Consider the following 25080-nt stretch of genomic DNA (forward strand, 5'->3'; position numbering starts at 1 on the left):
TGCTTTTTTTCACTGTCTTTATAGAAAATACTTGTGAGCTATATATGAAAATGTTTCTTACAGCTATTTAATTTTTAATAAACTGGCAATAGGTACTAAGCTGAAATCATTTTGTGAAGGAATAATAAGTGATAAAAGGCAGTGTTTATGATACAGCTTTCAAGATGGTAATATTATACCTTTAACACTTTCAGTTTATACATATTTTTAAAGGACTTGAATATAAGCGATGTTTATATGCATGTTTGCCAATCCAAATAAGTTTTTACATGGTAGCAAATGGGCAGAGATGAAGACAAGATCATTCAGTGGTTTTTATGTGCTGTTTAAAATTGTACTCTCAGGGCCCTTAGGGCTGAAACAGTAGTATTGGACCTCTATGAAGGGTTCATTCTCTATGGTCTTTTCTGTAGCTGTTAAAGTTGTTCAGTTTATAAGAAAATAAGCAAGAAAAGGAAATCCAGGGATCAAGACAATGTGTGGTCATGTTCAGTAAACCCTGATATTACTGGGGGGAAAATGCCCCTGAAAAGTGTACCATGAGAAAACGTTGGTATAAAGACAGAGCTGCTTTACAGTAAGTGGGGACAAGATGAATTCTCAACTATAGACTTGTTTCCTCCAAAAATGCTTGGAGGATCTTGAGGAGATTTCGTTGGAAAGTTGTATCCAAAATGGAATCTAGTAATAACATATGTTTCAAGTGCATTTGATGAACATGCAAATTGAGGTTTCATGAATGCCTGTGTTTTCTTTGAATCTTTGCTAATCCAGTTTTCATTACTTTATGACACATTACATGCTTCTACTAGTAAACATGAGCCAATCATGTTTTCAAATCTTTTGCCTAGAACTGCCTTCTCCTTTCAACATTTCTCTTTCATAACCTGAAGCATAAGTAGTCTAGCATTCATCCATCCATTCATGAATTTAATGGATTGCAAGGTAGAGTTACTTGTGAAATTCAGAGATTGGAAATGGCTTGCCATTTTAGAAGGTAAGGATCAAAGTCATGCCCTGAAATATATCCTGAAAAAGTCTTACTCTGCTATATGATCTGCAGTTTAATAACTTACTTTTAGATGCTTTAAGTTATGAGAGGTGCCCCTGACATTTTCTGAATCTATTAGAACCTGGGTACCATTTTTCACTGGCTTCATTCTTTCATTTCATGTGTTTGTTCATTCTCCATTCATGCACTAGCACATTCGTATGCTGGTTTATGGAAGATGAATTAGAAATAGTTCCAGTTCTCAAGTAGAAAGCCACAGATAAATAAAGTGCTAAGTATGTGATACCTTAAGTTGTGGTTAGATTGCCCTTGGAGCACAGATGAGAGAGTAATCGATTACATTTGGGTCCAAGAATGGGGAAAGGGAAGGAATCAGGAAATTGAAAGAGCTAACCTTGGAGCTAGACCTTAAACTAAGGCTACTTTGCAGCTCCCAGTGTAGAAGGGATGCGGAAGACAGCTCCCCACAAAGGGACAGATAGTATGGGTAAAGGTGCGGAGGCCTGCATACGAGAGCTTGGTGAGAATTTGGGTGTGGCATTGTGTGGAGAGTTAGGGGGGATGTGAGCCTGGAAAGATAGCAGGAGAGCAGTGGTGAAGGACCTTGCAGGAGATGCTGAGAGCAGGCTTTCCCTGCTACCTCATCAGATGCCTGTTGCTGGTGGGGACAGGTGTTCCTTTGTTCAGAACTTAGGCAGTGACTAAAACCAAAGCAAGGCTGGTTTGGGGACAGAGTTCTTCAGTTATGTATTATGTCGTGTCAGTGCTGAGCTGAAAGGCCTCTTCCACACTCAGAATTATATGCTGGCAGGGACCATTCATTTCACCTCATCGAGCTCCTTAGTTTTATAGAGGGGGCATCTGAAGGGCAATGAGGTTGAAGAACTTAATAGTTTGCCTTTAATAGTTATCAGATATTGTATAGCTGAAGAGTAAAGTCAGAATTCACCCACACAGACTTCTTGGATAAGAAATGCAATGATACACACTTAGGATCCAGACATCTTATCATCCCAGTTTTAAACAGATCCTCTGAAATTTGAGTTTTCACTCATCTTTGATAATCATTTGGTTCTTAGAACTTTCAGCATCCTCTTAAAATAGAATTGCCAATAATAAAGGACTCTGACTGCTTAAGACCAAAACACTTAATAGTAATGGTTCTGCCCCCATTCGTTCCCTCTGTTATTATTTACTGAGCTCAGATTGTGTGCCAGGCTCTGTACTGAGTCAGGTATACAGTGGGGAACTAAAACCAGACGAGTCCTTACATCCATGGACCTTATAGTCTGTTGCAAGGGACATCATTCAAAACTTAGACAAATTAGGGGGATGGTTGAGACGTATATGGTGTTACGAGTGTATGTGGTTGGGGTAAGGGGCTGTGAATCAAGGAAGGCTGATCACAGAAGCAACATTTCTGGGATGAATCTAACTTAACCTGGCAGGGAGGGAAAGGAACAGTGTTCCTTATAAGGGGTCCATCATGGGCAAAGTCCTGTGTGGGAGGGGATATAGCAGGGATGGTCTTTGTGACTGAAGTATAGAAAGTCAGACTTGAGAAGTACAGGGTGAAACCAGAGAGGAGGGCAGGACCTTCCAGGCTGTAGTACTGATTTTTCTGTTATTCTCAGAGCTTTGATATATTGAGCTGCAGGATGACATCATCGGGTATGCATTTAGAGAAAACCTCTCTAACTGCTGTATGAGAAATGGATGGGAGAGGAACCTGAGTAAATGGGCAGAGACCTACAAGGAGACTGCTGGAGAAGGCCAGGCAAGAGCTGGGGTAGTGTGGAGATGCTGAGAAAAAGATGGCTTTAAGAGGGAGATGCTTAAAAGATACGATCATTGGGATGTGGTCATGGATTCGATACATGGGTCAGGGGCATATGGATGACCCCTGAGTTTCTGGCATATATAGTCATTGGACACAGTGCTAACTTTCAACAGAATTGGGAGCAAAGGAAGAGGATCTGGTTTGGTGTCACGTAAGACTTCTATGAGCCAAATAGCAGCATGAAATAAGAGGATAACAACCTCATTAAGTTGTTGTCTGGTAAGGCATGATATATTTTTTTACCTTTTCCTTTAATACAAAAGAAGTTGAACCTAATAAAATTTTCCTGATGCTGCATATCCAAAAAACATTCAAGTACAAATGTGAAAGAATCAAAGGTAATGCTGGTGGCATCACGGATATTGTATTGAGGAAGGACAACCATGGAGACAGGGATCCTTCCTAGAGGGCTTTGCCGTGGCCCTGTTGAGAGATGCAGGGAAATCCACCAAGGGGTAACAAGATAAAGCAGGACTAACAGTGGAAGACTAACATTTTAGAATGGGTGATTGGGAGAGAGAAAACTGCTTGGATTTGGTTAGAGGCTGAGGGAAGATCATGAGTTGAAATGGAGGCATGGTAAGTTCTAGGTACTTAGACATCAAAATAGAGACATACAAGTTGAAAGTTTGTGTCAGAGGCTCAGGGCACAGATCAGGACTGGAGAGAGACTTGGCCGGTCACATGTCAACAGGAGGTTCTGGGAGTCTTAGAACTCTCTCCAAACAGTGAGAATGTATGTGGATAGAAGAAAAAAAGTATAGTTTAAACAGCCAAGGTATTTATCGAACAATCAGAATATAGCAGACAGGGTGGTAAGTTATTTCTGATAGGGGCCTTATTTAGTCCTCCACGCATGGCCTTTTGCAGTTTCTTTATTGTTACCCCTTTTGCCTGATGAGGTAATGGAGATTCTGAGAGGCTGGTATCTTGACCAAAGTCACACAGCTAATAGGTGGTAAGATCTGGGCTCAGACCCATGTCTCATGATGCCAAGGTTGGTGCTCTTCTCCTCCACCTAGTCTTTTTGACACCAACATTTAGGAAGAGGGCTAAGAAAAAGTCTACAGAAGAAGGCTGGAGGGTGTGAGAGAAGCCGTAGAAGATTCCAGGGAGGGATAGACTCCTGAAGGGTGATATGAATGTGGTCCCAGTGAGGGACAGAGCAGTTTCAGAACACAGTGAAGGGCTGAGGCATGAAGCCTGGTAAAGAAATGGAATTCATGAACAGTACTGCTGTATTCAAGAAGGTGATGAGGGGCAGGAGGGAGCAGCCTGCAGCAGGGGAGGTGTTCGTGGCGGCCTTGAGAGGTGCAGGGCATTGGTGAGTGGTGAGAGCTGTACACAGAACTGTGTGAGGTCACCCATGCACTCAGACCTCCGGGAGAAGCATCAACCCTACAGGGTTGTAAGTGAACCATGAGGCTTGTAAGTGGTTCATGAGCATAGAAAAGCAATTCTGGGAGCAAGCTTGCTTTGAAGTCTTTTAAATGGTACTCAAACTACTGTCTGTTCAGTTGTTGATCCCTTATAAGAAGAGGTCTCTGAAAGTTATTTAAAGTAATCTGTCAAGATATTCAGACCTGTGATTATTTTTCAAGCAAACATCTTCTAGGCCATCAACATGAGGTCATGTGGTATTTATGGTTATAGTTAGCAAATGACATCATGTATTAGTGCTTATCTAAAATGTTCTAACTCAGTTACTATGTAGTTAGTTTTATCCGTCTCATGTACTTTGGGTTATATTTTCTGTCCTGTGTTTGGATTTCTGCTGCTAATTTTGTTTTGAGATCATAAAAGTGCTTTAGACTCTTCTGAAAGCCCATTACTTACTGGCATGTTTTGAGTTTTGACAGATTCATGTATTCCTTCAGGCCTTTGAAATACATTCATAGCAGTAGCAATCATTTATTTTGGGGATGGGGGTTGTATCTAAATCTCACTATCTGAAAGAGAATTATGAAATTCACTACTAAAATTTGGGCTTTTAAAAATCATACAGTCAGAGCATTTACTGTCAGTTTTTTGTTTTTGTTTTGTTTTTTTGATGTGAATTGCAAGATGCTTTCAGCGTCTGTAGCATTTAATAGGAGATGTCTCTTCTCTTTTCATGTGTTGAAGTACATTTTCTTTATTTTCTATCCTCACCTCCTTTATGACTCAAGTGTTACTATCCCAGGGAGAATTACTATGCTTCATTCTCTGTCTAACCCCTCAAATTGCCTAGGGGTGGTTAATCTACACACACTTTCTCTCTGTTATTATATCCTGGGCCTGCCCAGCCCTGCAAAATGTTTCAGAAACCAATCAATCTGTAACCATTAGGTAAAGCTAAGTGTTAACTCCTCCCAGTCCACCCCCACCCCGACTCAGTCCAAATCCAAATGGTCTGAGAGCTAAGGCCTGTGGGAATGGTCATGGTGGCTGTGTGTTTAGACCTGGGGAGAGATCCTGGCATTACCATTGATTACTGCAGAAGCAGAAGACTGCTTTAACGCCTTACTGGGCTAGGCCCTAGGGGCATATTATGAGCAAATAGACGCAGTTCCTTCTCTTGAGGACCTGATTGTCTAGGGAAAAGAAATATCCTTCAAACAGCACAGCAGAAAGGTAAACCAACCTTATGAACGAGTAAGAAATATATTCCTCATTTATTATTGAACACGTACTTATTGAGTAACTGCTGTGGGGTTGGCACCGGGACGTGGAGTGATTATACAGCAGGCAGGAGAGGGACAGCTCCTTGCTACGCTCTTCAGACAATGCCGCTGTTCGTATGTGTTACCGGATAATGTTGTTGATATTCTGTCTACAATCTTAGTAAATTCCACATCTCTGAAATTCGTATTTGTAATACTTATTCAACCAGGAAGTTGGCAAAATACGTAAATTTAAAGGTTGTCTTTCTTCAAGAATGTGTAAATTAAAATCTGACAGTCTTTTCTAGCTATCAGTGTGTACTTCCTACCCACGTTCATGTTTCCTAGTCAATAACCTTTACTAGGAAGTGGTCTAACTGGCTATAACTGATGTGCTTATCTCCATATATTCTGTACCATTTCTTACAGTTATTGCCAGTTTTCGAGGAACTGTCCCATATGGCCTGTCATTGGAAATTGGAGATACAGTTCAGATCCTGGAGAAGTGTGATGGTAAGTTGGCTGCTGGTGATTGTTTGAGGTTGCATGAACCTCAAAAATTTATAAACTTTATGAGCTGTCCAATGTTGGGACAGCTCATAAAGTTTACAAATTCTGTCCATACTTCTGTCGCTCTCTGTCAGACTACTGGCATTTTCCCAGTAGTCACAGTATTGGGTAGTTAGACAGAGACCTCTCTGACATTTCCACAACTCTCAGAAAGTTTTGGTTTCTATTACAATAATTATTTAAGAATGGATATATTTCTTGGATATATTTTTAAGGGATCTAAAATGATGTTTTATAATATATCCTTTTCAGAAAACTCATGAGGAACAAAAATAGTTAAATACCAAGCTCAAATACTTCTTTCTAGAAATTCAGTGCCTCAAAAATAGATTCAATTGAATAGAACATTTGTTACATGATAAAATAATTTCTTACTTAATAAGCAAAATTGTTTCTATACTTGAGGAAACAATAAATTGAAATTAATATAGTTATGGGGGGCTATATATTAACCATATAAATTCATATATATACCCTGTAATTGTTTTAAACTATAAAAAGATATGTTCCCCGTTAAGGATAGTGCTGTAAAGTTGATTCAGAGTTGCTTGGAGGTTAAGTAATAGAATTCCACAGAATAAAAATTACAGTGAGCTCGGCTGACAGGACATTGTGCAGATGGAGGAGTACCATTGGTTCCCACAGTGGATGAGACCTGGCTTCACTCTCATGCTGTCAGACTGATCCTACCCCAAGACCATAGGCTGTGGAATGTGTGCGTTCACTACAGGGCTGTGGCCGAGCACTATTCTTTGGTGGTAGAGTCTGGACTTTGCAGGCAAGCAAAGAGAATTTGGAAATAGAGTAAATCTTGTGTAGATTCTCGCACCTTCCTGAGACGGAGTGTTGCCTTTTATAAAATGGAGAGAAGCTGAGCTCAGAGAGGTCAATTAACTTGCCCATGACTCAATAGCTAATAAGTAGCAAAACCAGAATGGAAGCCCATTGCTCTGATTCCACAGCCTTTACATCCATGATGCATGTTTTTTATTTTTATATACATTTCTGATACAATTTTTAAATGACTTTATTAATAGAAGACTTAAACTAATAGTCACTTGACTTTTAATCTAGCCTAATCTCAACCCACACCATGTTTATATCTAGAATATTTAGACATAGGGTAAAATTCTGTCAGCAAAGGATAGATTGATTTATAATCATTTCTGTAAAGTATTATAATGATTTATTGAAATATGACCATGATTATTTCTTCACAGGCTGGTACAGAGGATTTGCCTTAAAAAACCCAAATATCAAGGTAAAAGTGATTACTTTTAACCATAATTATGGGATTTAAAAAAATAGTTAATTTACTTTGTTTCATTATACAACTGAGATTACTGTTGGGACTCCTAGTTGAAATGCTAAGTGGCATTTTTGTAATTTTGGAAAGTCCTTTGAACTTGGATTACAGTTAAGACATGCTATTCAAATGGTAATCCTGTGTAGCTCTTGAAATTTGTACTAAGAAGACCTTAATAAGCTCATTATATATAAACAAAATCTTTTTGAAGTGTTAGTTTTGCACAGAGCGAAATTAGAATTCAGACAGGGGAAATATGTGTTCTAAAAGAAATACTGAATAGTGGTATTTAATCTGTAAGTTTTCTATGGTATCATTTGTAAAAAATTGATGTGAAGAAACAGGTTTATTTTAGGGTATGTTAAGAGTCCCTTTGGGTTTGAGGAACTGAAACTGAGAAAATCATATTATGAACACTCCATCTCTCTCTGTCGTTCGAGACAAAAACTAAGACTCATTATCCTTTATATATTTATATAAATCCTTATGAATTATAGTAGGAAGTAATATAATTTTTCTTTTACCTTTCATTTGTATAGTTTATGATTTTGACACTAATCCTTACTAATATCTATGTTTTTCTACTTTGTTCTAATCTCCTTAGCTTTCATCCATCCTACTCACATTCTCTAATGTTTTCTTATATGCCATGTTCATTTTTTGTTTTAATTCTCATTTTATTAGGATTGTAGGTAAGAAGTTGTATCACTTCTATTAGCAAAATATAAGTAATTTAAACTCCTTTGCCTGCGTTTCCACTTAAATGTACCTTTCCATGGATCATCCAACTATGTTTAATTACTTTATTTCATTTATTTTAGTTCATTCTAAACAGCTTGATACTTTAGCCCTCATTTCAAATTATTTCTGGATATCTGCAGGCACATGCAAATGTAGCTGCAGTATTTAATATTTCATTTAGAACATGTTTGAGAAATAATTTGTTATGATTCTTCTGTTATTCTAACAAACCTCAAGTTCTGACTTTTCCTTATTAATTACTATAATTACTCTACTTGTTATTCCTACCATAATGAGGTAAATTTGAATTCCAAAGAAAAAAATAGTTATTTTTTTAAGCTATATACCTGTTTGTTCCTGTTGTATATACAGAATTTGCTTGTTAAATTTTATGTTATCCTTGGCTCCAGAGTGGTGCTAATGTATTCAAATGACATTTATTTGCCTGAATATTTAATAGAAGTTGTCATTTAATTGTACATCAAAAATCATTTAGAGAATATTGTCATTTAATGGATAATAAAATTGATGCTCTTTTTTTTAATTTTTTTTTTCAATTTCTCATTTAGAACAAAGGAGTAATTTCCTTGCCCTGTCTTTCCTCTACAATAAAGAGCTTTAAGCTAGCATGACTTCTTTTGTTTAAATTTTTGTTCCATCAGAGTGGCAGCCGAGTGATTAATTGCTGCTATGTTTTCCTCAGAGATCTTCCCTTACATGTAATATACGTACTGTCTCCAAATTCATAGTGGTCTTTTTTAAGTGTATATTTTTAAATAGACACATAAGTATTTTGGAGAGAAGAACTGCAATTAAAACAAACAAGAAACCCCTTCTTTCAAACCTCTGCAATATTTCTTTAAAAATTCTTAGTTAACGTGCTTTCTATCTAGAATTCTTAAAAATATAAAACCAATAAAAATTTTCTGTTTTATAAAGAATATATTTTTGTGTGGGATTTATTTTTTTTAATTATATTTATTTTGAAGTATCTCTAAATTTGTAACCTAATAAATAGTAGAAAATAAAATGAATAGATCTAAGTTACAATAGATTTAGCCTGTAGGATGTGGTGGAGATTCCTTTTTCCTGGTATTGTCATGGTTGTGCGGCTGTATCTTATACATATGACTTGTGAAACTAACCCTGCCGTAATAGACAGCTAGCACCATAACCTTCATGTTTTTTCTTCCAGGGTATCTTTCCTTCCAGCTATGTTCACTTGAAAAATGCCTGTGTAAAGAACAAAGGGTAAGAAATGAATTTTATTAATAGTTGGAGGATTTTTCACAGAACCCATTGCTTATTTTGGAATTTGAAAGGCTTAGTAATTGTCTTGAAAAATGAACTGTAGAAGGTAATGCCATTGTCTGTGTTGTTTGATGAAGACAGATTACATTAAGGCACTTGGAGGAGAGAATTAAGGAAACATGTCTGTGTGCTGGGCTACAGCAGGACCTGGGGCACCAGAGGTCTTTCATTGTCAAGGTATCATGGAATCGGCCTAATCTTAAGCAGAAGGAGTTGGTTGTTTTTGGTTTCCTGCTGTGTAGGGAAGTGTGGCTGTCACACCCATCAAATGCTGAGTCATGTCTCAACCCCGGAAATTTCCTAGATTCACCATGGATTACAAGCAGCCAAGTCTTTATTTTCCTGTTTGGGGTTAATACCATATCCTTGTGTGACCACTTCACAAAGCCACTCTTCTACTTCAGAGAACGTCATTTCGATGCTGCTTTGTTTGATTGAGCTCAGTGATCACTTAGGATTGCTCCTATATTTAAAAAGTTTTTTCCATCTATGTTCAAAAGGACTTGAAACAGCTGTTAAGATAACAGATTACTCAAATAAAATGTCACAAGGTAAAGCAGTAGCACTTGCTTATTTAAGTGGTTAACATAAGCAGAGTATTCATTATAGTGGGCCATGGATTTGGACTCAAGCATTTGCTGCCATTGTCACAAGGAATATGTGTTGGATCATTGAATAATTTTCATTTTATGACAAAAGAAACAATACAGATTCCACCATAAAAATCGCAGTATTCCTCAAATAGCGAAAAATAGGAATTTGCTAAATCATTAAAAACACATTTTAAAGCATATTAAATGATATATTCAAACTTTATTTTTACCAAAAAACTTCCATGGATGCTATTCAAATAGATGGTTTTTATATCCACTCTATAAAAGTAGGATATTAAATCTTAGTTCAGTGAAATAACTTCTGCAGGTGGCTGAGAGTCTGTGGTATAACTACTCTGAGTATATGGATAAAACTTAGAGTCTAGGAGATCCTTACACAGTATGTCATGTATATGTCAGTTACTTTAAGCAATATCATTGTTATTTTCTTAGTAGTAGTAGTAGTAGTTCATTATTTAAAACAGATTAAAACCATAATAATTCTAATACTAATAATTACAAATACTATTATTCTTTCAATAAATGTGTGTCTTTCAGAAATGTTGTGCAGCTGTAATTTACCAGAAATGAGTCAAGTGGAGTTATCAGTCCTGGACTTCTCCTGCCAGGCTCTGTCCAGCTCCTCTAAAGTAAATCAGGGGACACTCCAGAAAGCACACTTACTCTTTATTCTGACCTTTCTGCACTAGTGATCTGGGCTAGGCAATGTGGAAACCCAGGGTTTCTAGCCTGTCTCTTAAAGGGTCCACCTGGGCAGACCCATGCACCCAGTCCTCTTTGCTGCCTTTTTCCCAAGCCCAGCCTTGGTCCCCTCAGCTCTCCAGAGCAAAGGGCCACCCAGCCCCATCTTACGCTCTGATGGAGGAAGAGAAGAGAGACAATGCTAGCAAAGATGATGTCAGGCATCACTCCACCCAGTGAGAGTCCTCCCTCTCAGAGTGCATTGTGATGGGACATAGCTTTAATTAAAACTTTTTATTTATTTATTTATTTGTCCTAGCCAGTAACTAGTGATTTCTGGCTCCCTTCCCTGAGTCCAAGGAAGTTTAAATATTGCATAAAGTTGTCTCAAAATTCGGTTGGGTAAGTTTAAGACTTGGTTGTGGGTTCTCTGCCTGACACAAGGCATGATAAGCATTATACAGCAGGAGAACCTCAGGATAGAGCCAAAGCTTATTTTCTTTAAAAAAATATTGAAATTGATTGATACCCTAGATTCTAGGACTATTAACTGGAAGAAAAACTTTAGCCTGAACACATTTGAGAACACGTATTGCCAGGGGATTGCTTTCCCAGACAGGAACCTCTTTGGGATTTTGATATCACCTGTCTTATTTTTAGGGGATTAATGGCCTGATAGCACATCAGGATGAAACAGCTGCAAAGTACATCTCAGAATAACTGAACAAAATATAATTTCAGGGGAAACTACTTATGACAGACCATATGAATGTTGATTTTGGCTTTGGTGTAATTAAGAGGGAAATAGCTGCTTCACCTAAAATGTCAATTTTGTACTTTTGAAAAATTTACATTTTGAGTGAACAAACTCCAGGTCAACTTCCCACAGGATGAATTGCCTTTATGTTCTTTCCTGTGTCTTCAGAGAAGTGTAGCACTGACGGGGGTCCTTAAATTAAATTAGAGTTTGTGAATGGTGAGGTCACTTCTGTGTTGTTTAATTACTCTTGAGGGCATGCCACTTTTTTAAATATTAAGTAGGTTGTGGAGGTTTCCTGGAAATTCACTGTTCCATCCTTGACCTCGCGTTCGATCATTTTATAACCTTTGTCTTCAAATATTCATCATTTAAATTGCAACAGCTGCTTCAAAAGCAAAATAAATGCAGTACCATTTGAAAATATCATATGCAGACTTGTTAATAGGTTCTGTACATGTCACTGTTCATATATTACTGTTTACTTTTATTTCTAGTTTCACATCCCAGCTTTATACTTTCAGCTGTGTTTTAGCTCTAGAAAGAAGTAAAATAGTCACTGGGTGAGCATTTTAGCAGCAGTATGAAATGAGGAGGTGAGACTGTTGGTGAAGAAATGAAGGCAAGATTTTACTTCCCATACTTGCTGTCAAGAGGACTTTACAAAAGACAATTTTATACACTTTGGATATAACATCAAAAAGGAATGCATTAACAGTTATTAGCTTCATGCTAAGAAGGAATTTTCCCTTGTTCATGTACATAACCTGTTTCAATGTCTAATAGGCTAGTACCTTCTACATATTAGATAATGTCCTTGAAAAGAAATACTCAAATGAAGAAAATAATCCTCATCAGTTTAGTTGATAGCATTTTTTTGAGAAGTTGTAGTATTAATAACCACTTACCCATTTTAACCTGCACAAAAACTGAAAGAATTTGAAAAAAGAAACTAGAGATTGAAAAAAAAAATTGTGTCAAAGATAGGATACAGTGGACAAATTCAATCTTCTGGGTTTTTTTTTTCTCCCCTCCATCTCCTTCCCTTTCTTCTCAACATCAGGACCACTGTACATAAACCTGCTAGATGTTGGTATGAATATTTTCCAAGTATAGTTAGTGACTTTTAAAGAAGAAATAGGAAGAATATATTACCCTAATCATGGAGAGGAACATTTTGCAATGGATATTCAAATATCTCTGATGTCTTAAACCCTTAACAAGTTCTGTGATGCATGACAACATTACTAGTAGTTAGCACTAACCATTTTTCATGGTCCCATTGGCAAGTAATAAAAATGAAGTGTTAATGAGATCAAGTGAGCATTCAGTCATCACCTCAGAGTCTAGCTGTTTATGACACTGAGTTAGTTAGGTTGTTTTCAGCGATCATATCCTGGTCATTGAACAGGCCTGTCACTCCCTTGGAGTCCTACAGTCACAGCACTTGGAAGGCAAAAGCCATCTCACAGTTTATGTAGCCTGGTGACCTCGTGTTACACACATAGACTTTTAGGCTTGGAGAAGTTGAGTGAGTTGCTGTTTAGAGGTCAAACTGTGCTGGAGCAGAACATCTTTGATAGTGTTACTTCTCCACCACGCCGCTCAGACTTGATCTGGGTGAAGTGGCTGGTTGTTCTGGTGTTGTCCTGCTGTAACCCACACTGCATGCCTCACACGACTTCACAGTCAGATCCTGGGTACTGTCTGCAGCACCGCAGATAACTAGGCAGCTTCCTTTCCTAGTTTGCCTTTTAGAGTATTTCAAAGAAGATTGTTGATTATGTTATTTGCAAATATACTCTGCTGCTGCTGCTGTTTAATTTCACAGACAATTTGAGATGGTTATTCCCACTGAAGATTCTGTTATCACGGAAATGACATCAACATTAAGAGACTGGGGAACCATGTGGAAACAGCTCTATGTGGTAAGTAAGTTTTTAGTGGCATCATGTTTTGGATAGAGAATTGTTTTAAGAAATATCTGAACAAAAGTAAGTGTCAACTAATATTTGAGTACCTGCTATAAGTCACTAGCACTTCTCTGGGAATGGGGGAGACGGAGCTTAACAAGGCACAGTCTTGTTTTAATCCCTGTGTCCAGCCAGTTCTTTTTCAAGCTGCAGGAATGTAAAAGATTACTTTCCTGGCATCTAATCAAATAAGATGGTGTATATGAAACGAGAGTTAGGCTTTCTGAATATCTTTAGCTTTCCAGGAGAAATAAACTTATTTTCAAAACAATTTTCATATTGGTAGTACTTTCTTATGTTCTAATTCTCTATAAAGTATTCAAATAGACTAAAAATGATAGGCTATTTAGCCAGAATCAAAGAGAATATTCTAAATATTCAAGAGAAAGGAATATTTCTTGGGGGAAAAAGGGGTCAGTGTTTTGGGTGTATGTGTAAATGTACCTATTTACTGATTACACTTATTCAGAGCCTTCTATGTTGAAAACCCTGTGGGAAATACTTTATATAGAGTATCTCATTTAATTCTTGCACTCTTAATGAAATAAAGACTGTGGTCATCCTGAGTTTACAAATGAGGAAAACGAGGCAGAGTGTGAAGTACTTGCTCTAGGCCAAGTAGTTGGGAAAAGGCTGAGCTGGGATTCTAGTCTTGTCTTCTCTTGTCTTCTTTTCTCTTGTCTTCTTTTTCCTCTCCTCTCCTCTCCTCTCCTCTCCTCTCCTCTCCTCTCCTCTCCTCTCCTCTCCTCTCCTCTCCTCTCCCCTCCCCTCCCCTCCCCTCCCCTCCCCTCCCCTCCCCTCCCCTCCCCTCTCCTCTCCTCTCCTCTCCTCTCCTCTCCTCTCCTCTTTTCTCTTTTCTTTCCTTCCTTCCTCCCTCCCTCCCTCCCTCTCTCTTTTTCTTTCTTTCTTTCCTTCTTTCCTTCCTTCCTTCTTTCCTATTGAAGTGCAGTTGATTTACAATGTTAGTTTCAGATATACAGCAAAGTGATTCAGTTATACATATACATACATATATATATACACATATATTTTCAGATTTTTTTCCATTATTGGGTTGGAATTCTGATATAAACCTAGTGCCGTCACTCTGAACCACTCAATATGAGGAATTGGGGGTGACGTTTTGGGGAAAATGAACGCTATTTCTTCTTTGATTTTCAAAGGAGTTTGTAGAACACCTTAATCATTTGAAGGGATGTGCTCAAAATACAAAGGTGCACTTATCCTGACAACAGGATTTGAGACAGCCTGTCAAGGAGAAAAATCCAAATTAGTGAGGGACGTGGGCACAGAATGACCATTTTTATTTTCTATTACATAGAAAATGCAATAGGATATTTCATTGAGGCAAGAAACTCTTTAGAAGTCACTTTTAAAAGCCTTTTTGATGTTGGATTTCTCTGACCATGCCCTCCTGGAGCTGGTGGCTTTAGGGTTCTGTACTAAATCCACAAGACGGTCTTAGATGAAATGTCAGTGTCTAGGCTTTGCTGGGGTAAATATTTGCACAGTTAAGATGACTGAACTCACAGGCTCTGGGCTGGGAGATGACTAAGGAAATGCAGATCTCCTTTTTAGATTAAAAAAAATTGTGTTGGAAAGAATATAAAGCCCAAGTTATTATTTCACTTAAAATAATATTGTGCATGACACTAACATAGAAAATGAAACTGTATGAAATGTTCAAATCCCTGTGTCCTAAAATACCAAACGTAAGAGTTAGAAAAATAATGGCAGTGTGAGTGTCAACCGTTAGTTGAGCTCATGCGCCAGCAGTGTCCCTTTTATGTAGCTGCTAGTGAGGAACAAAGTTGAATTTCCTCTTGATTCTGCCTCATCCAGCTATTTTTACCTGCTTTTGAGGTTGTGAGCATCTATTTTGGGGACATACTTGATTGGCTTGAAAAATCTACGTGTTGTAAGCTCCAGGAGTAACCTCCTCACCTCCTACTGTCCTGAGTAATGGAGACAGAGAGAATTATTTCAAAGTTTCCCTGGATACTGGAATGGTCGTCAATTCTATTAGGAAGGAATAGACAGTTTAACCTGTGAATACCAGATTTTTGACCTGGAGAATGAGACTGACTTGGCTCTGTTGGACCTTTTGGTTTCTCTTTTCCTGATGTAATGTTTTGTGCCAGATGTCTGGGTTCAGGTTCATCATGCTTGAGTGTACTGGGGTACTGTCCAGGTTCTTTTCTAACAGTTTTAAGGCACCTAGCTCTCCACTGATGAAGCACTAATTTCTTGTCAATTTTAAGAAGTATATGAGATGTCCTTAATATATGTAGGACATTTAGCATTTAAAAAAAACACATGATAAATGCTTGAGAAATGCTAGTTGCTCCTTTTAATAACATTGGTAAGGGCCTAAATAATGTGCTTTAAGATATCACTTAAGAAAATTTTAGTTACCTAACCATAAAAGATTTAGGAGAAATGCAGCAGCCATCTTTTTTTTTTTTTTTAATTGAAGTACGGTCAGTTACAATGTGTCAATTTCTGGTGTACAGTACAGTGTCCCAGTCATGCATATATATACGTATATTCATTTTCATTAAAGATTATTACAAGATATTGAACATAATTCCCTGTGCTTTACACACACACACACACACACACACACACAAACACACAAAAGAAGAAACTTTAAAAATCTATTTTTAGGTACAGTGGCTAACATTTGTAAATCTCAAACTCCCAAATTTATCCCTTCCCACCCCTTTTCCCCAGTAACCATAAGATTGTTTACTATGTCCAGCAGCCATCTTTTGTTAAGCACTTTTGTGCAGGACTTTGACTGGGTTTTCATATATCTTCTCTTGGGGCTCTGCCAGGCAGTTTTTATTCTTGAATCTCACCAGAGGTAATCTATCCAAGCGTCCCATGCTAAAGTGGCTCTGAATTGAGGTCTGCTTCTCCCAGAATTATGCTATTTTTATTTTGCGGCAAATCAAAACTTACGCATTCTCTCCAACACTAAAATACTCACAGTTCGCTTCCTGCAGATACATATTACAGAAAATTTCTGATATATTGCAAGCATTTTTAGATATTAATCTAAACATTGTACTCTCTCTTTTTCATTTAACATTAAATCAAAAGCATTTTTCATGTTTCTGAATAGTCTTCATAACTACCCAGTTTTTAAAGTCCAGTTTTTAAAGAAGCATCATTTTCTGACTAGTTGTCAAAACAGACATGTACTGTTTTCATGCCATGAGTAGGGGTGTGATACGCTGGTCAGGGCTGCAGTGTGTCGCTGGTCCTGGCACCCCTTCCCAAAAGGGAAAGCAGACCAACTGATTTTCATTTTTATAAAGGATCCAGCTTCCTTCTCATCTCGCTGTTCTCTTAAACTTAAGTACCAGAGATGACATTATTAGGAAGTCAAGCCCATTCTTGTGGACAACTGCAGAACATCTTCCCTATGAGCAGAACAGGTGACTTTCACACTATTAACAGTCATTTCAAGTGGGAGCTGGCTTTCTCCTTGGTTGCATGAGATTTGACTTATTTTATGTCTTCCTTATGTAGTTTCTTTGACTCCAGTGGACTTTTCCTTCTGATCATGTAGTTCCTCAAGTTTTACTCATTTTTTAATTTTAATATTTTAAATTTATTTTTATTGACGTATAGTTGATTTACAATGTTGTTAGTTGTGTTAGTATCAGGTGTTCAGCAAAGTGATTCAATTATACATAAACATATAAATTCCTTTTCAAATTCTTTTACATTATAGATTATTACAAGATACTGAATATAGTTCCCCGTGCTATACAATAGGTCCTTGTTGTTTATTTTATATATAGTACTATGTATCTGTTAACCCCAAACTCCTAATTTATCCCTCCCCCTAACTTTCCCCTTCGGTAATCATTTGTTTTCTATGTCTGTGAATCTATTTCTGTTTTGTAAATAGGTTTATTTATATCGTTTTCTTTAGATTCCACGTATGGTATCATGATATTTGTCTTTCTCTGTCTGACTGACTTCACTTAGTACGATAATCTGTAGGCCCATCCTCGTCAAGTTTTTTTTTTGATCTTTTATATGACCTAAACAGAACTCACCTCTCAAGATCCGCCAAAACTAAGTACTGTAAATCAAGGTATTCCTTCATTCCTTCTCTGGCTGCTGGGATTGCACAGGGCAGTCATGGCCATAATGGCTGGGAGCTTACATCAGGTGCAGAACACAGACACTGACCAGTAAATGACAGAAATGTTGCATTACAGCACGTTTGCAATCACTTGTATGGGAGTGTATAACATGAGTAAAGAATAAGGTGTAATGGAAGAACAGGCTCAAGAGGGTGCTGTAGGAGTTGAGAGCAAGATTATTTTTGTCTCAGAGGAATCAGGAATGGTGTCGTGGAGAATGCTTCTTAATCAGCTGGCACATTTGTTTAACCTGCACCATACATGAAGATGCTTCTAGTCGCCACATATTGATAAAGCAGAAAATACAGCACTACTTTTTACAGTTAAAAAAAATAATAATAGGTTATGACTGACCATCTTTACCCATCACATAGAACTTGATGTTTCTGGCAGCTTATTTCTATAGAGGACATTAGATGAATCATAATCTCAGTCTTTTCATACCACTATTCCTGTAGCCTACCAATACTTTTTTTAGAAATTAAAAGCATGGTTTCTGGTTAAGAAAGATATATATAAGATATATACAATATCTCTTATTTCATATATACATATATGTGTGTGTGTGTGTGTATGTATATATATGAAAGATATAAAAAAGGGTTTACCCTAAATATCTCTGGGTAAGAGATATACACTTAGGTTTTGATAAAGGCACAGTATTCGTAAGTTTATTCTGGATCAAGACCATAACAATAACAGCAGTAGTAACAGCTGATATTTACATGATATTTATTCTGGGCCAGGCATTGTTCTCAGAGTTTTAATATATGAAGCCATCAATCCTCACAACAACGCTGTGAAACAGGTACTATGATAGCCATTCTACAGATAAGAAAATAAGCACGAAGAGGTTAAAGCCTTGCCAAAGGTTTTTCTGCCAGTAAAGGGCAAAATTGGAATATAGATCAAAGTAGCTCATCTTCCAAGTCTGGGCTGTTAATCACTGTGCTATGGGGCTCTCTTCACAAATGTTCTCTCTCGCCCATAAAACAACCTCACGGGAAGATAGTGCTGTGCCTGTTTCACAGATGACAAAACTCATACTCAAAGCCCATAAAACTAGTAAGTGACAAAACCAAGATTTGACGCCAAGAGTTTAACCCATCTTTCCAACTCAGCGACCTCACTTGATGAATTTCACAGTAGATTGTCTTGAATTTACATGAATGTTTAACAAGAAAGAAAGAAAACATTTTTTTTAAGTCTGAATACTGACCAGATAAAAGCAGTGAAAATCCATCAATGCAGGAGCGTGGGAGCCCTCTGTGTGCCCCGCTTCTGAAGGGAAACACACTAAAGGATTAAGATCAACATGCAGGAAATAATTGGAAAATGATGCTTTTCGTTGGATTGGCTTTAATTGCACACAGCCATGCTTCAGAGAAGGGAGAAGAGAGTGTGGGCAAGAGTTCCAGACAGAGAAGATGACTTCCAGACAGAGGTAGAAGTCAGGCAGAGCCTTGAAGGATGGTGGAATTGATGGAGCTAAGGACAGGACTTGCGGTGGGAAGGGAAGCAGAGACCGGGCCAAGCTTGGGTGTGGAGGCTTTGTGAGGACCCTGGATGTGATGTCTGTGCTGGGGAGTCTAAGAAGTGAAGTTGGATTCTTGGGCAGGAGAGCAGCATTGTGAAATGGGATGCAGAGCATGGATGCATTTGGGGACACGAGGGGAGAGTCTGTCTAACAGAGAATCTGTCCACAGAGTGGCCAGCGTATAGTGGGTAAGCAGGACTCCCCCCTCTTCCTCTGTGGTGACCCCACATCTCAGCTTGCGGACTGACCGTTGAGTCTCCGCATTTGTGTATTTCCTAGAGAAATGAAGGCGACCTTTTCCACCGGCTTTGGCACATCATGAATGAAATCCTGGACCTGCGGCGGCAGGTGCTGGTGGGACATCTCACCCACGACCGGATGAAGGACGTGAAGCGTCACATCACCGCTCGCCTGGACTGGGGCAATGAGTGAGTACCGGCTAGCACCGGGGTGGGCGATCTCTGGTGGCTGAACAGGACAGCTGCACTGTCAAGAGAGGCGTCAGCCCCTGTGCAGCAGTATCCCCGGGAGACACCACAGGAGGCTGTCCGGTTTTCCCCTTTGGGGAGCTTAATGCAGACCGTCACTGATGGAGCCAAGAACCCCATTTCTAGGTGGGGTGGGCCTAGAGGACGTTGTTGGTTTTCTAGTGTCCTGTGTGGTCTGACAGTGTCAACCTACTCACAAAATACAAAGTGTTCACTGGGGCTCAGTCAGATACGATGTCTGCTAAAAATACATCTTGTTTCAAATAGGCTTTGGGTCGGCGTGTGTATTTCCTTTTAAATATATTCCTCTTCTGTATTGTGGTGATAGGTTGTTGGTATAACTGGAGGAAGACGCTAATGCTAACAGCTTTTGTTGAAAGTCTTATATAGGTACACCAGGCAAGGCATTGGGGTGACTTTCATGATTGCCCTGATTCTGCTTGCACATGTATATTAGTCTCTTTGAAAAGCTACTTGGGAGAACTCAGTAAAGAGCTATTCTTGACCAAGATTTACTTTTAAATAAAACTGTAAGTGACTAATCTAAAATAACAGCCAAGCACTTTAAATAGTAAATCTAATCACTCGACGCTCTGATCAAGGCTGATAACTGCACTAAATATGAATGTTAATATATGGGTGAGAAATTAGAATAAGCCCACTTTGACTATGATGTTGGCTTGTATGGGCTTAAGTTAAAGGAATGTAAATGGTCCCTCAGTATCCTGCAAGGTCATAGCCTCCCTCCCTTTCCTCTCCCCAATATTTGAACCTTCAAAGGATCTTAGGGCAACAGAATAAAAGAAAAGCAGACAGAAAAGGAAAGGCTGTAAAAGGTACACTACAGAAAAATTTGCCTCTCACTGAATCTGTAAAACCTGATTTGAAAGGAGAGTGCTACTTCCTCTAACCACGGGAAGCCAGACTTGGCTTTATCAGAAGCCAATTTTGATTCCCGCCAAGATGTCACGTACTAGAGATGTGAAGACGGGGACCTCCTGACACATTTCAAACCTCCATCTTGCCTAGAGTCCTTCTGCTATTTGTTTAGGGCCCTGGGCCATGCATCCTTTTATAGATGGTGAGGAGAGGAGCCCTGATTCATTTATCTTGAGGAGATTTGTTCCTTGTGCAGAATCAAAACCAAGAGCAGGTGTGGAATGCAGTAAGACGCTGGACTAGGAGCTCTGCTCTTTTAAGATGTGAGGCAAATTCCTGAGCGCTTGACTTCAGTTTCTTCGCTTGCTGAAGAAGTCTGTTGAGCTAGGAGAGACTCTGGGGCCCCTTGGGCTCCAGGGCTGTGTGGTTCAAAGCACGTGGCACTTCCTGAGAGAGACAGTTTGCCTGCCCCGCGTGGAGCCTCTGGGCTCCCTGTGTGAGATGGGGGAACACTTTGGAAGGGTAGATCTGAAGGCTGTTGGACTGTGACTTCGACTGCCTGTCTTTCACGTGTTTCTTTTTTGTTTTGAAAAAAACTTTGAGTTTTTTGCTGAATTACCTTGGCTCTTAGTCCTTATGCTGGTCCTCCTTTAAAAGACTAGTTTGTAAATAGGAAGCAAGTTGGATGAAGTTAGCTTATCAAAAATAGCTTAGAAACAGAGAACAGGCAAGAAAATGATACTTTTTCCATTTTAGGAAGGAAGATGATGACAGAAGGACAGGGAAAGGGAGGAAAAACATTAATTATGACTGAATCATGGCTAGTTTTGACTCACATAAGTTCTAGGTTGAACTTTGGGCAGTTCTACGGCTAATTTATGGTACGCTGGTAAAACATTGATGCATGGAAATGAACAGTGTAATTTATTTAGATCATCCCCAAATTCATGAGTTTTCTGAGATCTCCTTCAGTTTTCTTTGAGTTTCTTTGGCCACTTATTTAAAAATGACTTACAGCATCCAGATTGTGCATTTACTGTATTCCTTTAAATATGAGTTAGTTTTCTTACTGAGTAGTGCTAAGTGGAAAGCAAATTCAGATAACTCTCTTGTAAATTAAACCAAATCAAATTGCCCTGCAAAAATTATCTGTCAGCATGTAGATCTCAGGATGAACAGCTACCTTCTTACTGTGTCCTCACATGGCCTTTTCTCTGTGCTTGCTTGGAGAGAGAAATCTCTAGAGTCTCTTCTTTTGATTCTAGGAACACCAGTCCTATTGGATTAGGGCCTCACCATATGACCTCACTTCACCTATATTATCGCCCCAAGTCCCTGCCTCCAAATATAGTCATATTGGGGTTAGGGCTTCAACATACACATTTTGGGAGGACATAATTTAGTCCGTAACAGGGAGACCTGGGTGTTTTGAAAATAAATCACAGTGTTGTTTATACATTGAAATTCAACAAAAGTTAAAGAATAGGAGTGTGATTTTTAAGTTTGTCAAAGAGAAACATAATTGAAGAAAATTGAGAAGCTGTTTTAATATCTGAAAGACAGCGCCTGCCATCAAGAAAGCCACAGTCTTGTAATTTTAAGAACAACAGTCCCTCAGGGTGGCTGGGGCAGTACCTGGCTTGAAGTAGATGCTGAATTAATAAGAGATTTTTACTTATGAACCCCCTAATGAGGTTTTGGAGAGATCACGTAATTTCAGGATTTTTTTTTAATACAGAAATTAGAAAGCTGTGGTGATCTAATTGGAAGTGCCACACAGGAAGGCTTCCATGTTGGAGAGAGTGATGATGTGAAAGGAATGCAGGACAGATTGTCCTCAGAGGATTAGGCATGAGCCCTGGAGCCAGGTGACTGAGGGGAGTCTGGTAGAGAGACCTCATGAAACCTTTGGGACGGTTGTGGATGCCTGTGGAGATAAATGGAATCAGGTAGCATTGATATCAGTGTAGTCACATAGGTGCCTGGAGAGCAGTATGTTACCAAGGTCACTAGAAGGAAGCTGGCAGGATTATACTAATTTTTCTCTGTCCCTGGTAAGACATCACAAATCTGTTGCCATACTTGGTCCCTCTGAGGCTGGATAGAACCTCAGACTTTTTCTCAGTTCAGCAATCCGTGTGTCAGCCACAGTGAAATCTGAAATAAGAGATGAAGCCATTTTTGCTGCCCTAATTTCTGTCCCCTGCCTTTACTGAATTTCTCCTAATGACCTACCCCAGAACTCACCATGAATGAGGACTGTGCACATGTGCCAGAGATTCACATTAGAAATGTGCTCCCTCTGGATGTAACTAAGTATTTTGTAAATCCTAAAGGCCACACTTCCCTCTCTTCAACTCTGATTTCTAAAACAAAATTAAATGTAGCCCTAGCCCTCACCTTCTAGTGAGGAAGGGTTTCTGAAGTAGTAGTATGTAGGGTGCTAAAGGCTCCCCACCATGTAGCACCAAGAGTACCAGCCACCCCCCACCCCCAGTTGTGGGCTGTCATCTTCTGTTTCTCAAGTTATGCCCCGTGTTCAACCTAGTTACTTATTTCAACCCCAATAAAAGGTTAATATAAAATTGAAAAAAAAAATACAGGTGAGAGAAGCATGGTGAGTGATATATCAAATTTCAGGATGATACAGTAAAAATAATTGTTTTTAATATATTCTCTAGAGGTGACTTCAGCTTTTCACCCAAACTTGTGCAATTTGTTTTCTAGGCAACTGGGATTGGACCTGGTGCCGAGGAAAGAGTATGCGATGGTGGATCCAGAGGACATCAGCATTACTGAGCTCTACCGATTGGTGGGTATAGGAATCCTTGGCTCACAGCCTCGCTAATTTTGTGGTTTCTTTGACACTCTTCATACTTGACTGATTTCATAAGAATAGGATGTTCCAGGTTTAATTTGGAGCAAGTAGAGAGAATTGAGAGCTGAGGTGACCATGCCCCAAGTACAAAACTGAGATAATTTACCCATTTCTGAATGACCCAATGTTCCCTACTGAGCTCTCAATGCCCAGGCACTAGGAAGTAAAGCCAAAGAAGTTTTAAGGGTTTTTTATTTTGTTTTGTTTTGTTTTGTTTTTGCTAATCTTTGTATTTTGCCTAGTCTAGAGAAATGCTTACAAGTCATAAGTATTTATCTGTTGTGTTTCAGGGCAATGTTGTGACTAATAGTTTCCAGTTAGTGCTGACCAGTTAGCACCCTTCCCTGACCCTGTTATCACAATGTGCAAAGACTGTTGAAAATGTCTCCCTCTTGGTCTCCAAATACGGATCTAACTCCATCCCTCCCAGACTCCAGTCCTATCCTAAGTGCTTAAACTTGCCAGTAGTCCTAAGTTATTTGATCATACTGCCCGTAATGGCTTTACCTATGACTTGAGTGTTTTTTCCTAGTTACATGGTAGATTAAAGTCCACTTATTTACTTGGCATCTAGGTTCCTCAGATCTGGTTCCATCTGCCTTGTATTCAGCCTTGTCTTCATATTTTTATAATGTTTACCTAATTTCTTGATATTAACTAAGCTCTTCTAAAACCTCAAATCAAAGAAGAATGTGGTTGGAAAGACTTGCAAAACCATTACCCCAGGTATAATTTTGCTTTGATGTAGTTACTGTTGCATCTTACCACAATGTTCCAAGGAGGAGTGACTGTGGTAAATAGTAGACTCCCTTTTGGAAGATCCTGCCTCTTTTAGGGTAACTTTCCAAGTTTATGGTATTCTTCATAGAATAGTAGTTTATTATTGACCTGAGATTATCAGAAAAATGTGGGGAAAAAATCATCAGTAAGTCCATCAGGTGTAGGTTTCATTTGAGAAAGAAGTTCTTAATATCCCTTTCTGTTTTTTCCTTAGTCATCTGTCTGGATTATCTACAGCTCATTATGTCTGTTGGAATAAATTTCATTTTTGTGGAGAATTTCCTTTACACTGAGTGTCTTGAGAGTGATGTTTCCTGCAGCAACCCTCTGTAGCATCAGTTCTCAGCAGAATATCTGGCACAGAACAAAACAAACACAGTGAGAGGTTGGTTGGAAGGGTGGAGGCAGAGATGGAGGAAGGGGATACGAGTATTCCAAGTTAAAGTCATCACTAACTATTAGCTTGTATAACAAACAAAATCTCTGTAATTTATTTGCCAGTCACATCCTCTAATGGGACACTTTTATTATAGTTCGCTTATTTAACTCATTGAGCATCATATTTTGTCTCTCGCTTTTGTTTTTATCTCCCTCTCAATTTGAAGTTTCTTCACAGTGGGTACTGTGTCTTATACTTTTGCTGTTATGCCCAAGGTAATCTAGCACAGTGCTTTGCATTTAATAAAGCAATCACTTAATGTTTTTGAAGTCATTCTGGTATTATGAAAAGACCATGAGTATAGATCCAAAAATCTAGGTTTGAAATTTATCTCTTCCTTATACCAGCTCTCTGAGCTTGGTCTTAATTGCTAAATCTTTTAGAGCTTCAGTTTCTTAGTCTGTTAAATACAGAAATAATTCTGATCATGTTTGTTAGGAATATTAAATAAGAAATGTATGTAAAATGC

The 25080-nt window shown here is 38.6% G+C and overlaps 1 protein-coding gene across 1 annotated transcript in view; it reads left to right on the top strand.

Moving 5' to 3' along the window:
- The window catches only part of DOCK4 (dedicator of cytokinesis 4), a 405568-nt gene that overhangs the window by 167327 nt on the left and 213161 nt on the right, over positions 1-25080 (top strand). Inside the window, exons 2-7 of the mRNA XM_045511159.2 lie at positions 5924-6007; positions 7285-7325; positions 9307-9362; positions 13306-13402; positions 19427-19575; positions 23242-23326. Coding sequence (XP_045367115.2) covers positions 5924-6007; positions 7285-7325; positions 9307-9362; positions 13306-13402; positions 19427-19575; positions 23242-23326 — 512 coding nt within the window. The remainder of the gene's footprint in view (positions 1-5923; positions 6008-7284; positions 7326-9306; positions 9363-13305; positions 13403-19426; positions 19576-23241; positions 23327-25080) is intronic.

This window comes from Camelus bactrianus, chromosome 7 (assembly GCF_048773025.1).
Source record: "Camelus bactrianus isolate YW-2024 breed Bactrian camel chromosome 7, ASM4877302v1, whole genome shotgun sequence".
Classification (NCBI taxonomy): domain Eukaryota; kingdom Metazoa; phylum Chordata; class Mammalia; order Artiodactyla; family Camelidae; genus Camelus; species Camelus bactrianus.